Raw genomic sequence first — 18,194 nt, forward strand, 5'->3', positions numbered from 1 at the left:
GCGAGGTCCAGATAGTCGGTGTGGACCACCTTACCCTCGTCCACAGCTGTGGAGACTAATTCAAAGAAGTCAGTCAGGTTCAGGAGACAAGATCGGCCCTTCATGAACCCTGACTGGGTGGGGTCCAGTGTTTGAAGGTTGCTAATGTCTTTGTTTATAAGTTCCATGATAATACATTCCATGGCCATGCCGATCAGACACGTCAAACTGATGGGGCAGTATTTCCCAGGATGCAAGGTGGATCCCCCCTTGTGAAGTGGGATAACTGTAGCTGTGTGCCACTCAGTGGGCATGAAGCCTGAGGTGAGGGTTTTGGATGATGTATGAATTCTTTTGTTGTGACTGTTCCAGTAGTCCTGGATTATCTTCCTCACATTCTTTGCTCAGAGGTGAGGTCCCTTTGTACTATGTTTCACTTAGCATCCATCTTGCACTTTCATTTAGGTTGCTAGAATTTCTCTTTAGTCTCTCTTAAGGTGTATAATACTTTTTTTAGGGAAGACTTCCTCCTCAGACTTTTGATTAGAGATCCTGTTCCACAGTAGGATATCAATTTAGTACTGGAGCAGTTGACTCAAGTCTTCCTTTGAACTGGCTTTCAGAGCAGAGTTGAAGTTCTTTTACAGGAAAACATCTTCCTCATGGCTCTGTGGCAGTTAGTGCAGAGTACTAAAGCTCTGACTTGTAAATGAGCTGCTTCATTTGCCAAAGGTACAGGGTTTGAATCTTTCCATTTTCATTTGCTTACTGTGTGACCTTGAGCAAGTCACTAATTAGACAGTACTTTGGGGAAATTGGGTTTTTGGGAATTAAAGCTGAGCTCCTTAGTGGTCTCCTACACTACATGCCTAGTTAAGTATCAAAGAATCTAGCAGGCTAAACTTCAGGCTTTGTGTGTTGACTCATCATACTCTGTGTTTCATAAAAACAGAGGTGTAGTGTGATGAAGTAATCCCTCATTGACTTCTGAAGTAAATATAAACCAGACCATACGTTTTCCTGTAGTTTTTCTGTGTCATTCTGACAAGGGAGAATACCTGCTTTAGTGTTTAGATGTTCCCAGGTAGCTGCTGTTTTACCTTCACTGGACTAAGGATTAGGAAAGATGTGCAGCAGTTTGAGTCATTTACTGCTAATAGATTGTCAAGAGTGTCATGAAAGTCTCTAAAGCAATTTTGTCAAGAAAGTTTCCAAGTGTATTACATGTGTTTACCTATGACATAAAAGATCCTTAGTAGGAGAATCTAAACCTCACTGCACAAGAGCAGTAGCCGTCTCTCAGGCCTTTTCACATAATGCATCTGTTAATAATATTTACGCTGCCAATATATGGACTTCTGTAGGCAACTTTCTGAAATATTACATGCTGTATGTAATCTTTAGGTCTCATGTGGCATTTGGGACCACTGCTTTCCAATTTCTTCTCTCATAAGTCAGCCCAAGTTGACTGCTGAGGTCTGTGTCCTAATTATAAGAGAAGGATGGCTCAGTCCATGACAGATATGAAAACTATGTACTTGGTGTAATGATTAGATCTGAATTGTCATGGTTCCTGTTTCCCTACAATCCCATCCATCATCTCCCAGCCTGGAAGATGGGGGACTATGGATGTGGGTAGGGTAATAAATGAGATCTGAATGTGCTCCGAGTGGCCTACTTAAAACTAGGCAGTGATGGAGGCATGGTAAGGATTATGTAAGGGGGAGGAGTTAAACCCTGTGTTATTGGTGCTGAGGTATCTGAGCTTGCAGGTGATGGTGGCATGCTGGGTATTATGTAAGGGGGAGGAGTTAAAGCCCAGGACAGTTTGCATTGATGCTGAAGTGACTGAGCTGTCAAGTGATGGTGCATGCTAGTTATTATGTAAGGGAAGAAGTCAAAGCCCAGGAAAGTTTGAATTGGTTCCAAGCAGTCCAAGCTGGCGAATGATGGTAGAATGCTAGGCATTAGATATTATGTAAGGGGAGGAGTTAATGACTATTTGTTTTGTTGCTGAGATGACCGAGCTAGTAACTGATGGTGGCTTGCTAGGTATTAGGTGTTATGTAAGGGGGAGGAGTTAATGACTATTTGTATTGGTGTTGAGGTGACTGAGATGCTGAGTGATGATGGCATGGTGGATATGATGTAACTGAGCTGGCAAGTGATGGTGATATGCTAGGTATTAAGTATTACATAAGGGGAGGAGTTAAAGACCAGGAAAGTTTGTACTGGTGCTGAGGTGACTGAGATGGAGAGAGATGGTGGCATGTTGGATATTGGGTGTTATATAAGGGAAGGAGTTAAAGACCAGGAAAGTTTGTATTGGTGCTGACGTGACTGTACTGGCACTAGGGCTACAGTCATAGCAATAGAGGAAGGTGAACCACAGCCATGCCGCTAAGTCATTATGGTAAGTTGTTAACTTGTTTCTATGTTAATCCGAATACAGTGATTTGTGTGCAGGAATATAAATTCATATGCTTTTTTCTTCTGTATACAGATTAGTGCCGTTGTATCTTACTACTAATTATACTGTGTAGAGATTATGTTATACTGATACTGAATGTGCAAAACTCATTGTTCTGGTTGTTGACACACTCCTGAGATAGTTGAGTTTGTACAAATCTGACACCGAACAAGAAGAAAGGAATAGTTATTTACTTTGGCAAATTAATATATAGTACAACTGAATATTTTAACATAGCTTGTTAAAATCTTGTTTGAACCATTTACATTCATCTGTGTGCATAATTAATGAAGAACAGGTACATTTTGTGTTTTCAGGTGCCAAACAGCTTTGAAGATGTTGCTGTTGAGTTTTCAAGTGAGGAGTGGAAGATGCTGAGTGAACAGGACAAAGAGTTACACCGGGAGGTGATGGTACAGAACTATGAGAACATGATTTCTTTAGGTAAGGGGATCTCGGAGGTACATCCTTATTGATTGATTGAAATTTAAATATTATTCATATTTCTTTGCAATAAGAACTGTTTCAGTAACATGATGATATAGTGTACCGATTTACAACACTACATGGGCAGTGGAAAAATCTTCTTAGAAGTGCATTTTTATCTTGAGGACTGCACTTACATTATAACAGTGCTATTACATGGGTTGACAGTATTACATGGTTAGAAGAATCTGTATCCAAGTGTTTATTTCTGTCTGAATTGAAGTGCGGTGTGTTACATAGATCTCCAGTTCCTTTAGGTTGTTTAGCTAATATTTCTGGGGTTTTTTTACTTTTAAATTCATGATTACACAAAACCCCATTTTTGGGAATTCCAGGCATAACCTAATGTCTCTTTTGACAATAATAATACAAAACCGGTAACTAGTGGTAGCTGTGTACCAAACAGTGATTTTTATTACTCAGACTATGTTATTGCTTTAAATCCTTAAATGCAGGCCCCACATCATCTTGACACTGTATTAAGCACAACAGTAACTCAATGTTCCTACATTTTATCATTTAAAAATATTTTTCAGTGAAAATAAAATACTTTTTCTATTTCAGAGTTAATTTGGGTAAATATTGTATTTTTTAAATTTTTTCCTGATTTAAATTAACGAAATAATCATAATTTGAACTATAGAGACTGAAGAACAAAAAATAAAACAACAAAACACTCCACAGAATGTAGAAACAAACTTATAACAAAAAACATGCACTGGAAGACAGCAGAAATACCGCAAAAGCACTCCACAGAATGTAGAAACAAACTTATAACAAAAAGCATGCACTGGAAGACAGCAGAAATACCGCAGAAATACTCCACAGAATGTAGAAACAAACTTATAACAAAAAACATGCACTGGAAGACAGCAGAAATACCGCAAAACCACTCCACAGAATGTAGAAACAAACTTATAACAAAAAACAAGCACTGGAAGACAGCAGAAATACCGCAAAAACACTCCACAGAATGTAGAAACAAACTTATAACAAAAAGCATGCACTGGAAGACAGCAGAAATACCGCAAAAACACTCCACAGAATGTAGAAACAAACTTATAACATAAAACATGCACTGGAAGACAGCAGAAATACCGCAAAAGCACTCCACAGAATGTAGAAACAAACTTATAACAAAAAACATGCACTGGAAGACAGCAGAAATACCGCAAAAACACTCCACAGAATGTAGAAACAAACTTATAACAAAAAACATGCACTGGAAGACAGCAGAAATACCGCAAAAACACTCCACAGAATGTAGAAACAAACTTATAACAAAAAAAACATTTACTGGAAGACGACACCATGAGTAAAATAATTTGTATTTATTGAGAGAGAGTAAGCGGTTATGTCACAAGACTACATCAGAATAAAAATTGCAGTAAAAACCACATTTAAGTACACTGATGCATAATTAACAATTAAATGCTTGATTAATCAACTAACCATTCCAATTCAGTCTAAAAACGCATTTAATTATTAATAATGTTGTATGTGAACAGCACAGGGATGGTATATATTGCTCTAAGCTCCTGTTTGTACTCCTTCTATATAGGAATGACAGGAAGTGTTAGAATAAAGGAACATTTATATGCTGTAAAGAAAAAATATACAAATAATGCAGTATTCAAGCATCTACTGTATGTAAACCTTTTTAAAAAAAATGTTTTCTGTCCTAGAGTCACTTCCAAAGGATTTGAGGGGAAGTAATTACAAAGGTAAAAATTCTTAAAAGAGAAACTTTCTGGCAAATTTAAATGCAAGCAGGCAAATACCCTGGTATTAATGAAAGCATTTGTATAAATTGCTTTTTAGAATAGCATATTTGTAATATTGGCTGGTTTATCATTAATTAAATGTGTTTTTTAGACTGAATTGGAACTGATAGTTGATTAGTCAAGCATTTGATTGTTAATTTTCTATTAGTGTACTTGTGTTTTTTACTGCACTTTTTATTCTAATGAATTCTTTGGATGAAAGTGCTTATAGGTTCATATATGTTTGCTAGGCAAACAACCACAAGGGCCTCTTTAAGCATAGCCATGTATCCCAAATCTCTGACAAGTTCTGATAACCTTGATAAGTGTAACCATGGGCCTGGGGGACGAACTATTTACAAGTTACCCGTGTCCATTAGAGACATCGGTCCCAAACCAGGGATGCATTTCCGGTTTCCCATCCAGTTGTCCAAGTTACACTTGAATTGGGTTAGGAAGGAACTCTGCTTCACATGGATGGGGAGCCTGTTCCATTGATGGGATAGTCTCTGGGATACGTACCCATCTCTCCAGCAGGTCCTATTTATATCACATGCAAGGTTTAAGTATTTAGACAGGTAATTCTGGTGCTGTTTGTTTTGTAGATATGTAGGAGGTCCATCACAGTGGGGTCTGATGATGCCCTGTATGCCAGATATAGATCTCCCTCAAAAGCTTGTAGTAGACTGAATACAGGGACAGGGCCTTGGGGCAGTCTGCATAGGACATATTACTTACACCCTGTATTCTTTTAGTGAGGAACCTCTGTGGACATTCCAGTTGTTGGATATGCCTGGTTAGGTACATACCAAAGAGGGCATTGTACTCAATGACAGGTCTGATGAATGCCAAAATACAGTGGAACAATGACTTCCTTGGACTTAGGTGCCATACCTTTGTTTATAAGTTGAGCAACCTAGAATGATTTTTCTCATCACTGTAGACATGTGATGATCAAAGGCCAGATTACTATCTGTGTGTGTCCCTCAGTCCCTGACTACTGGATCAACTCTAAGGGGTGTGTTGGCAATGTGGTAGTCACCAGGGATGGATGACTTCCCAAAGGATACTATTATGCATTTCTTGGCATTTAGGTTTAGTCCATGACTCTGACACCAGTTATTTGTCTGTGTCAGCCCCTCCTGGAAAACATTTGTATCAGTGTGAGATTCAATGACGGCTCCTAATTTGCAATCATCTGCACATTTAGTCAGCCAGACACTACTGACTTTCTCCTTGATTTGTGAGAATTAAATTTCAAAAAGGAGCGGTCCAAGGGCCAGTCCCTGAGGGACTCTACTTGTGACTGGCCTCTTTGTAGAGGTAGACTCCCCAATTCTAACTTCCTGTTTGGAAATACAGAAGAAATGAATTCACAGTTAGCATAATGCTCCAGTTGTATCTACCAGGAATTCTGTTGCTGCAGTTCAATTTGTAAAAAAACTGGAAGTTTGTATACAGAAATTTGATTTGTTTCTCACTAAGAGCTATCCACTGGGTGACATACGGGTTTGTACCTAGCCTCTTGAGTTTGTCAACAGTGCCCGACTAGGGTATCATGTCAAATGCATTGGCCAGGTCAAGGTAGGCAGTGTCAACAATTTTGCCCTCATCCATTGCTTTGGTGACCTTCACAAAGAAGTCTACCAGGTTGAGTAGGCATGATCTGCCCTTGATGAAACCAAACTGGGTTGGGTCCAGTGTCTGGTGGTTTACTATATCTCTATTGATCATCTCCATGATAATTCTTTCCATGGCTTTACATGTAAGACTGGTGAATTTCCGAGGTTTGTAGATGGCCCACCTTTGTGCAGAGGGATGAATGTTACCTTTCTCCATTCATGAGGCATAAGCCATATTTGGAGGCTACAGTTAAACATTAATTCCAAAGGCCCTGATAGGGCATGATCTGATATTGCTAATCCTCGTTCATTCCTTACGTATGGGTATCTGTTCCGAGCTCGGAACCGAGCCGGCCATTTTCCAAGCTCGTGTCAGCTTCAAAATCTCGAGCTAAACTCTTACTCACAATTCCCCTGTCCCTGTTACCTCAGATTTCGTTTGCCGCGTTGCCATCCGGTCGTGTGAAGCTATTTCTGTTCAGCTAAGTACAGTCAATTGTTGTTTAATTGCTTTACAAATTACTTTTCTGTCAGAAAAGTTGATATTTTATTGTCTCTTACCCTATCGCATCTAGCGTTCATAATTTCCTCAGGTTTTTTCTGTCCTTTAGTTACCCTTTTTACTGCAAGGTAATTTCTCCTTACCATCGTTGGTAATCCCTTTCCTTTTCTTTTTCATACCTTCGGGTTCTCTCTTGTACCATTGTTGGTACTTTTCTGTTTGTTAATATGGCAGATAAAAAGGGTAGCCCGGGGTTTAAGCGGTGTTCTGATTGTGGACACACACTGCCTACTTGTGATGCGCACTCTTTGTGTTTATTGTTTGGGAGCTTCCCATTTATCTGTTGAACCACCCTGTACTATTTGTGAGAACTTTTCTAATAGAACTTTGTTAGAAAGGAAAAACAAGCTGATACAGAAGGGACTTCAAAAATCTCCCTTTTCAGAGGCTATTTCTGGGTCAGAGGTCTCAACCCCTCCTAAAGCCCATAAGAAAATTGATGTTTCTACTGAGGCTAAATCCTTGCCTTCATCCCTGGCTGGGGACTCTCACCAACCAAAATCTAAAAAGGCTAAAATTTCAGCTCCCGGATCTCTGTCAGCCCCAGTGCTTTTAGTGCCCAGACCTTCGGCACTGAGGCCTTCGGCTCCATTAGCGATTTCGGCTCCGTCCTCTCCTGCAGCCTTCTTCATATCAGCACCGAGGGGCTCCTCGGTTCAGACCTTTACCACTGTATCGGCACCGGACGTTCAGTCGGCGTAGACCTTGACCTCCTCGGCTCTGAGATCTTCCTCGGAACTGAGGCCTCTATTACTGACTCCAGTTTTGTCTGTTCCAGTTTCAGGACTGACAACCACTTCGGCACCGATCCCTGTGTCGGTGCAGACAATGACATTGGCACCGATGACAACTTCGGTGCAGACCACAGTAGTTCAGTCTCTCAGCACCATTGTCTTCGGTGCGATCAGAAGAGATGGGCACCGAGTCTGCCTCTTTTGTGGACAGACCTGTTTCTCCCTCAGTCTCTGTGAGGTCCACTAGAAGTCTTTCTGAACATGATGTGTTGTGTCTTGTGAACCAGGCATTCTTGGCCAGAGGTATTCCACCCCCCAGGAACTATCCTTTGTTGGGAGGTGATCACCCATCCCCAAAGACACCATCTTATTCTCCTCCTTCATTGCCTTTGAAGTCCATGAATATAGTACAGTCTTCCCCTTCTGTGGTTCCCTTTATGGATATCACTAAGAAACCGCAGTTGCCTTCATGGTAGGAAAGTTTTGCTACGACCCAGGATGTCAGCTGTGATATGCATAGCTTGCTGCTCCACAGCCATCCAGGGACTCCGAGTAGGCAACCTGAGCCACTTAGGTGAGGAGTGCCCCCTGTCCTTGACATACACTCCTCTCCGGGTGGACCAGCCTTCCAGTTGATGGAGAAGGCTTTCACTGCTGCTGGCGATACCGGACTGTCTATACCTCCGCCCTCCTCTGGTACACTGGTTTCACAAGTTGCACCTAGTGGACACTGGGTGCAAGGGCCTCAGGACATATTCCCTCAGGAATCCCCTTTTCCATGGTCTTCCCCAGCTTCTCCCACTGAGGAGGTCCACCGGAAAAGTTAGTGTAAGAGGAAGCACATGGACTCCACAGAGGAGTCTCTCACCAAAGACACAGATTTCGATGAGGGGGAAGGAACCCCTCGGTCACCCTCTGAGGTATCCTTTGGCAATATCCTTGAAATCCTGAAACAGAGAGGTGATTGGCAGCCTTCTAATCTGACCCCTGTAGAATCTGTGTTCCTGCAGGCTTTTCACACCCGGCCCCCTACCTCCTGGGTTACTCCACCTGCCGATGAACTTGTCAAGTTCATCGTGCAACATGCTTGGAAGGCCCCTGATGCTGTTGAAGCTTTTCCCCGGAGGCCAGGTAAGATCTTGTCCCCTCCTGCTTCAGATCCCCATTAGTCCAAAAGTCTTTCTGTAGATGTTTTGGTGGTGGCGGCCGCATCAAAAAAGGATCTGGCAGAAGAAGAAAACCAGACTGTCCATCTGCCTAACACAGAGAGTCCCAGGCCCTGGACAGAATAGGGAAGCACACTTTTGCTTCAGCGACCTTTGCTATCAGGTCCCTGAATTATATGGCACATTTTACCAGGCTTCAAAGGGATCTGGTTTCTGAGCTCTCTGAAACCTTGGCTGGTGCAGTGTCTGATGAGGTCCTGACAAAGTGGCTCCTCAGCTGGCCACCATTGAGTCTATATCTAACTCCTCTATGTGATTGATATCGATATCTCACGCATCAGAAGGAGCAGCTAGAGCGGCGGGTTCAGCTGTAGTCTTGAGGCGACATGCCTGGATGCTCTTGTGCAACTTCACGGAACCTTTTAAGTCTTCCTTTCTTAATGCCCCCATTGAGCCTTCCTCATTGTTTGGGCCCAAAGTTAAAAGCACACTGACTAGATGTGAACAAGATGGTAAGACCCTTTCTGACGTAGGTGTCCGTTATTCTTCCCCTCAATGTGCTTTGTCCCGAAACCAAAAGAGTGGGAAGATATGGTTCAAGAAATCTCAGGATCCTTTCCATGACACACAGGCCGAGTTCTCCCCCAGTGGCAGATGGGGAAACTCACAGGGAAGACACTCCTTTCGGGGCAGAGGGGGACTGCGTAACCAGGGTTTCAGAGATTCTTTCCCTGGCCAATCCTACCAGTGCTCCTGAAGAGTGGACCAACTCCTTTCCTCTGGAGGTGGTTGGGGGACGTTTTTCCTTGTACCATTCTGCCTGGCTAACCATCATCACCGATTGTTCGGTACAAAGGATTATAACCAGAGGTTATCATATCCCCTTCAGTCTTTGTCCCGTCCCTTCAAAAAATCTTCCCGACTTTCCACCCAGTCAAAGGGAAGAAGCAGCACTAGAGATAGAAAAGCTGCTAAGAAAAGGAGTCATCCAAATAGTCCCTCCAGACCAGATCGAATTCTACTCAAGACTATTTTTGGTGCCAAAGAAAACCGGGGACTGGAGATCAGTTTTGGATCTCAGTGTATTGAACAAGTTTGTGAGAGTACAAAAATTCTGGATGGTCACAATACAGTCTACCTCCTGCTTTTGGAAAAAGGCGATTGGATGTGCTCTGTAGATCTTCAAGATGCGTACTACCACATAAAGGTGGACAGGCCATCAAGAAGATTTCTGCACTTCCGTGCTGGAGCCAGTCACTACCAGTTCAGAGTACTGCCCTTCAGACTCTATACAGCCCTCAGTGTGTTCACAAAGTGCATGGCAGTTGTCACAGCTCACTTGTGACTTCAAGGATTACAGGCGTTTCCATACCTAGACTGGCTTATTTCCACCCCCACCAGACATCTACTGGAAGAAGCTCTGGCATACTCTCTCCTCGCTGCTCAAAGGCTAGCCATAACCATAAACTGGCAGAAATCCAATCTCACCCCATCTCAGTCGACAGAATTCATATGGGTTATCTTGGACACAAAAAGCTGCAGAGCTGCTATTCCAGAGCACAGAGTTTTAAGGATAAAGCAACAACTAATTCCAATCCTTTCAAAGGAAAAATCCATGGCTCACTCGATTCTACAGCTGTTGGGTTCCATGGCAGCTTCCATCACCATTGTTCCCCTGGCCAGGTTTCACATGAGGCTTCTACAATGGCTACTGCTCACCTAATGGTATCCTTTTCAGCATCCTCTTTCAGCCATGATTAGAGTAACCCACAGGTGCAAACGGGATTTAAATTGGTGGGTGACACAATCTCTCTCAATGGTCTTGCCCCTTTTCCCCCCAGCAACCCAAGCCACAGTGACCACAAATGCCTCCCTGATGGGGTGGGGAGGGCTATGCCAGGGACAGACAGTCCAAGGCACTTGGTCCCAACCGGAGGCCCATCTGCATATAAATGTTCTAGAGCTGAGGGCGGTGCTTCTGGTATTGCAAGCATTCCATTCCCCTGCTGCCTTCTGGGACAATTGCGATTCAATCAGATGACATGGCGGTGGTATGGTACATCAACAATCAAGGTGGAACCAAATCTTACCCCCTTTCTCGAGAGGCCATGAGGATATGGCAATGGTCGATGGCTACCAACCATTTTCTTCTAGCAACGCACATTCCCGGGAGTTCCAACGTAATAGACTCAGCAGGTGTATTCTGCAATCTCACGAGTGGTCCCTGAATCCCTTGATAGCGGCGGAGATCTTCCACCGCTGGGGCCATCCTTGCTGCAACCTCTTTGCATCCCCTGCCAACTACAAATGCAGCAACTACTTCGCCCTGATTTCCCCCTCCGGGGCAGTCACCCAGGGATGCTCTAATCCACGATTGGCCCTCGGGTCTTCTCTACGCATTTCCGCCCTTTCCTCTCATTCCCTAGTTTCTGAAGAAAGCACGGCGGTTGAAGAGCAAGGTAATCTTCATAGCACCATATTGGCCACGACAGATTTGGTTCCCATTCCTTTGGCCTCACCTACTAGATCGACCATGGATTCTCCATCCAACCCGGGAGTTGATCTCACACCCACAGAACCTGATTCATCCCAACTTGAACAGCCTGAAGCTCACGGCTTGGCTACTCCAATTCCTTTGATTACCAGGCAGAATGATCTTTCTTTACCAGTACGTGATATTCTCATTGCTTCTCATAAGTCTTCCACTAGAATTACTTATCTGAGCAAGTGGAAAAGATTTACCTGTTGGCTGAAAGATAAACAAGTAGACCCCTTTTCAGCACCAGTGCCGATTATACTAGACTATCTGGCCGATCTGTTTCAATCGGGTCTATCGGCCTCTACCATTTGAGTTCATTTGGCTGCAATTTCTAATTTTCATGAGTGTGTCCAAGATTCCTCTCTTATGTCCCATAAATTGTTCAAACCTTCATAAAAGGTGTGAATCATCTGAAGCCACCTTTTAGAGAACCTATTCACCCGTGGGATTTGTCATTAGTTCTGCAAGCTCTGACAATGTCACCTTTCGAACCAGACTCTTCTTGTGACCTCAAGTATTTGTCATGGAAAACCTTGTTTTTGGTCGCTATTACTTCTGCCAGACGTATTTCTGAACTTCAAGCTTTATGTATCAAGAGTCCATACTTGATTTTTCATAGATATTAGAGTGTCTGTGAGATCTAATCCGTCATTTCTGCCTAAAGTGATCTCTGAAATGTCCATTAATCAAGCCATTGAATTGCCAGTTTTCTTTCCCAACCATTCAAACAGAGGAGAGTATTGCCTGCTTACCCTTGATATACACAGGCAAATCCATTTTTACCTAAACAGGACTAAACCCTTTTGTAAATCTGACCAGTTATTTTTGGCCTTTTCTGGACCTAGATTAGGATCGGCTGTTGCTAACGTCCCATTATCTAGATGGTTGAAGGACTGTGTGACCTTTATTTACATACAACGTAATATCTTGTTTCCTACTACCATGAAAGCTCATTCAACAAGGTCAGTGGCAACTTCTGCTGCCTTCCATGCCAGAGCTTCTTTACACGACATCTGTGCAGCTGCAACTTGGGCTACACCTCATACCTTCATCAATCATTACAAATTGGATTTGGCCTCCAGGGGAAGAGCATCTTTCGGTTCTGTGATGCTCAGGAATGTCCTTCCATGAGAGCCTCTCAGGAATAGAGGTAGCTGGGGGCTCTGTCCCATACGTAAGGAATGAACGAGTATTAACAATATCGGATAAAGAAGTTATGTCTTACCATAACGTTCCATCTGTATTGTTGATCCTTGTTCAGTCATTACGACCCTCCCTCCTTCCCCCTCCTGTGGTTTCTAGTGGATCTCACCATCCAGCTCTCTTAGGTTATTTGACCAGAGGTAGCCTCTACCTTCTTTAACTCGCAAACTCAATCTGAGGTAACAGGAAGAGAGGGATTGTGGGTAAGAGTTTAGCTCGAGAGTTTGAAGCTGATGCGAGCTTGGAAAATGGCTGGCTCGGTTTCGAGCTCAGAACCGATACCCATGCGTAATGACTGAACGAGGATCAGCAATACAGATGGAACGTTATGGTAAGACATAACTTCTTTTTTCATGCTATTTAGAAGGCATCCTGGGATATTGTCTGGGCCCACTGATGCAGTGTTCTTAGCATTAAGGACCTGTTCCCTAGGGATAGTAGGGGAAGTTCTATTTCATGATATTTCCTGAGGGAAGGTTGAGAGGGAGAGAGGGGTAAAGTTGGAGCTGAATATATCAGCGAGGAGGTTTGCTCTATCTTCTGGCTCAGTATAGGTGGTTCCATCTGCAATGAGCTCTGTACACAATTGTGTATTACCTTTGAGGTTGCGGACATATGCTTTGTGGTTGTCCTTGACCTGGGACGCCAGGCTTGCCTCAAATTTGGCTTTGATATACTCTGTTTGTCCTCTGAGTTGTTTGTTTAGTTTGAGAGTGCCTTTATCCTGCTGGGGGCTGCATCTCCTTATTTTTGCCATGATTTTGTTTGCTTAATCTCTGTGAATAAATACAATTTTTTTTACTTTTGGTGTTTCTGTAGGCCTTCCAGTGAATTTTTTTTGTTATAAGTATGGAGACTGTGTGTAGTTATTTACATGTAGATTCTCTTCCATTCCTTCTGTGACATATGGAGTTTATAACTTTAAATATGCAAATGACCAAGCCACAGGGAGTTGCATGTCATGTGGTACAGATTCATGCATTCATATGCTAATGACCAAGTCACAGGAAGTTGCATGTCATGTGGTACAGATGCATTCATATATTATTGACCAAGTTGCAGGGAGTTGCATGTCATGTGGTACTGAGTCACGCATTCTTTATTAACTCTGTCAGATTAAACACTTCATGGAGGCTGGTACTCATCAGGAGTGGTTATGTTGCCCTACAGAGTATCCAGATAAACATCTGCATATTCCATGGTATTGGGAAATGCATTTGTTAAATGAATAAATCTATTTAATTTCAAGCTTTTATCTGTTTGGAAATACAAAAGAAATTAATTCACAGTTAGAATAATGCTTCAGTTGTATCTACCAGGAATTCTGTTGCTGCAGTTCAATTTGTAAAAAAAAAATGGAAGTTTGTATACAGAAATTTGATTTGTTTCTCACTAAGAGCTGATAGTTGCGAAGGTTGAAAGATACCCTTTGGCACACTTCATTTCACTAGTGAAGACTTGAAAATATTGAAGTCTTACTTTTTCTTATAGGTTATATGAAGAAATAATATCGCAAAACTCCTAAAGTATCCAACAGCAAAACAGCCAAAGCCAAAAAATCAATAAGAAACAAACTGTTGAATCCACCACGAAAAGAGTCAAAGTTCTTATTATATCATCCAACTTTTATTCGATAGAACAAAAGATGGCTTTCCACGTGTCCATGCACTTTCATCAGATCTAACTAATAACAATTCTTGCTCTCTCTTTATAGTTAAAATTCAGTCTTAATTGATTAATTCAATTGAAATAATTGAATAATTAAATCAATAAATCAATTAAAAAATACTAATGCTTAAAGTGATCCTGTACATCCAAACTCAGATCTCAAGTCTTCCTGCAGAATACCCACTGGTATTATTTACATATTCAAACTTCATATTTGATTGAATTCATCAAATGATGAACATAATAACTTATGTTGAGTATCTGGTCACATATATGTAATAAAAAATAAAAATGAAACATAAATATGATATAATTAAAAGCAATATAGCAGAAATAAAACTGTATTAATCATTTATATCTCTAACTACATAAAATCAGCGAACAAAATAAACCAAAGTAACATCTAAAATCACATATATAATAATAATGAATCCATGGTATAAACATGTCCAAAGACCATCTCAGCTTTATCATAATTGTGTTGACAAAGCGATGGATTTCTATAGATAATTAATTATAGTTGGATGAAGTATAAAACCAATCAATACAGGCTACATTATGCATGTCCATTTAAGATATATGTTTTCATATATGTATCATATTACTATTGTTTTTAATAAATCCCTGTGACATTCCTAAATGAATTCATATATAATGTATAATGTAAAATATATAAAATATAATGTAATATAATATAATAATTGTATAAGTGCAAAGCATATATATTACATGGTAAAATCTATAGCTCTAATATGAATGCGTATGCATTATATCAAAAATGAATTCATATGACATATAACATGAAGTAACTAAATGTTATATGACTATAAACATAACATGTCAAGTGAAAGGCTCTTAAACTCAAACAACATTACTATTGACAGTTTTGAAGTCACCTGCCGGTGTTATTTTCTAAAACCGGTTTCATGGATACATAATTATTAAGGCCTGGATGTAAATGTGCCCCTGTCCTAAATTATCCATTCAAGCTCCAAACGGGCTAAATAATTCAGACTATCACCCATTCTTAAGCTTTGTTTAATAACTTGTAAGACCCTGAATCTGAAGCCATGGGTAGGGTTTATGTTAACATGTCTCGCTAAGGCATTCAATTCGTTCTTTTTTCTGATATCATATATATATATTTATAAATCCTCTTTGAATTTTCTCTTTGTAAGTCCTATATATGCATCACACTGTAGACATGTTGCCATATATATATATTAGATTCATGGTCATTGGCAAAAAAGAGAATGTCAAAATTGAAAAAAAAACCATGGGGATGTTCGTAAACTTGTGTACCAGTAATATACTGACACATGCCTTCAATGATAGAATTAGAGTTCACTTTATTTGAGTCTCAACAGTTTGTTTCTTATTGATTTTTTCTTATAGGTTCTAAGGATGAATGATACTAGGCTGTTGGCCCAGAAGCCCTTATAAGCTTAGCCAAGAATTTTGCCGATGTTCCCACAAAGTCAGCACCTGTTTCCACTGTCCAGCAGGGAGACAGGTGGGATACCAGGGGTGCATTTTCTGTTTCCCATCTAGTTGACCAGGTTCCTGTTAAAGAGGGCTAGAGAGGTACTCTGCTTGACATGGAGCAGGAGTCTATTCCACAGATTTGGGAATCTTTGGGATGCAAATCTATCCAGCCAACAAGTTATATTAATGTCACAGACCAGGTTGCGGCCTTGCGTGTGGGTTGCGCAAGTGGAGTTTGACTTACAGATATGCAGCAATTCCATCAAGGCTGGGTCTGAGATGGCCTTGTATGCCAAACACAGGTCACCTCTGAGCAGTCTGTATGAGACTGAGTAGAGGGACAGGGCTTTTAGTCTATCTATATAGGATAAGTGTTTGAGACCCTGATTTTCCTGGTTAGGAACTTCTGTTGTCTCTCCAGCTGCTGCATGTGCTTGGCAGGGCACATGCCGAAGGGGGCATTGTATTTGATAATAGGTCTGATAAGGGAGGAGTACAGGGATGAAATGCCCTTACTTATGAGGTAGGCCATGTAGAAAGCCTTCCGTACAATGGAGGCAAAGTGGTGGTCAAAAGTCTGGTTGCTATCAATGTGGATGCCCAACTCCATTACGACTGATTGTGTGCTTAGTACATTGTTATTAATGTGATAAACAGTGGGGATGCCATTTCTCTTAAATGGGGATAATGATGCATTTCTTGGAATTCAGTTTAAGGCCATGCTTCTGGCACCAGTCATTAGTTTGGGTAAGGCTGTCTTGGAGGATGTTCACATCACTAGGGGAATTTGACAGTGTCCAGCTTGCAGTCATCTGCAAACTTGGTCAACCACAGACCACTGCTTTTGGGTTGCACCTCAGAAAAGCATATCCCAAATAGTAGAGGCCCCAAGACTGATCCTTGGGATACACCACTCGTTAGTGGGTTCTATCAGTGAACCAGTTAGCTACCCATCTGGTAACATACAGTTTGATGCCTAGCTGGGAGAGTTTATCTGTTATGCCTGAGTGGGAATAGCATTTAAAGCTTTGGCTAGGTCAAGGTAGGTGGTATGCACCATCTTCCCCTTTTCCATGGCTTTGGTGACTGTTTTGAAGAGGTCGACCAAGTTTAACAGGCATGATCTCCCTTTGACAAAACCAAACTGTGTGGGGTCAAGCATTTGGAGGTTGCTAATATCCTTGTTTATAAGGTCTATGATGCATTCCATGGCCTTGCAGCTCTGGCTAGTTAGGCTGATGGGCCTACAATAGCCTTGGTCAGTGGATGCTCCACCTTTGTGTAGAGGAATGACAGTGGCTGTCCTCCATTCAGCTGGGACAAAGCCAGTGCTCAGGTTTTGGTTGAATAGGGTGCCTAATGGAGCTGAGAGCTCATGCCTGAGTTAATGTAGGATACAGCCAGGGATGTTGTCGGGTCCTATGGAGACTGTATTTTTGAGGGGAGGGGCGCAGTTGCTGGGGATGTCCTGGTTTACTGATGGGGACAGGGGGTGAAGTTTTCACTGAACCCGTTTGCCAGCAGGTTGGCTATATCTATGGCATTTGTGTATGTGGTGTTATTGACCACTAGTTCAGAGCAGATTTGGGTGTTACCTTTGAGATTGCGGACATATGTGATATGTCATTGTCCTTAGTGGATTTGGCCAATTTGGACTCTAAGTTCGCCATCGAGGATTTTACCAGTGACCTTATTTGCTTGTTCAGACAAAGGATAGATTGCTTCCAGCTTGGCACCTGCTCCTTCTTGGTCCTAGACAGCATTTTTTTCCTTTTATTATAGAGTCTGTTCATTGCTGTTGTCCACTAGACAGGTTTACTCTTCCTTGAGGAAGATGATTTGGTCCTTTCAGGTATTGCTGAGTCCACACGGCTAAGTAGGTGCTCATATAGTTTTTTGGTGTAGGCTTGGACATTGGTGCTAGTTCCAGCTGAAGGGATGGTAGCTGTGAAGGGATGGTAGCTGTGAAGCTACTTTTACCTGCTCTCCGGAGACTGTAGTCAGCTTTGGAAATGTTTTTTTTTGTTTGACCCTGACAGGAGGGGGGCGGGGTCAGGAGAGATGGTGAATTTGAAAATGATTGCTTCAAGGTCGGATCTTACCAAGGAGGATGACACTGTAGGGTGCTCCAGTGGCTACTCATGTTGGTTAGGACCAGGTCGAGGATATTTTCACTTCTCGTAGGGGTGTCAACCAGCTGATCCAATGCATTGGCATTGACAAAGTCGAGGAATCTCTGGGCTTTCATGTTTGGGCTAGAATAGCTATTCCACTCTATGATTGGGTTGTTAAAGTCATCCATGATCAGGGTAGAGGGTTGAATATTGACGACGGATTCAAATAAGTCTAGATAGGTGGAGTGGGCATCCCGAGTCATGGTTGGGGGTCTGTAGCTAGCTATAACTTGAGTAGGTGTTTTTGTCAATAGTTAACTGCACTTGAAATGTCACCTGTGCTTCATACCATTTGACCAGCCTGGAAGTGTGTATGTCTTATATTGAACCTCCACTTCCTTTG

General features: G+C 41.9%; 1 protein-coding gene across 1 annotated transcript in view; it reads left to right on the forward strand.

Moving 5' to 3' along the window:
• Positions 1-18,194, forward strand: part of LOC122798776 (zinc finger protein 610-like) — a 334,745-nt gene that overhangs the window by 39,942 nt on the left and 276,609 nt on the right. Inside the window, exon 2 of the mRNA XM_044067888.1 lies at positions 2,767-2,893. Within this exon, the coding sequence (XP_043923823.1) occupies positions 2,767-2,893 (127 nt within the window). The remainder of the gene's footprint in view (positions 1-2,766; positions 2,894-18,194) is intronic.

This window comes from Protopterus annectens, chromosome 3.part1, assembly GCF_019279795.1.
Source record: "Protopterus annectens isolate FY-2018-M chromosome 3.part1, PAN1.0, whole genome shotgun sequence".
Lineage (NCBI taxonomy): Eukaryota > Metazoa > Chordata > Ceratodontiformes > Protopteridae > Protopterus > Protopterus annectens.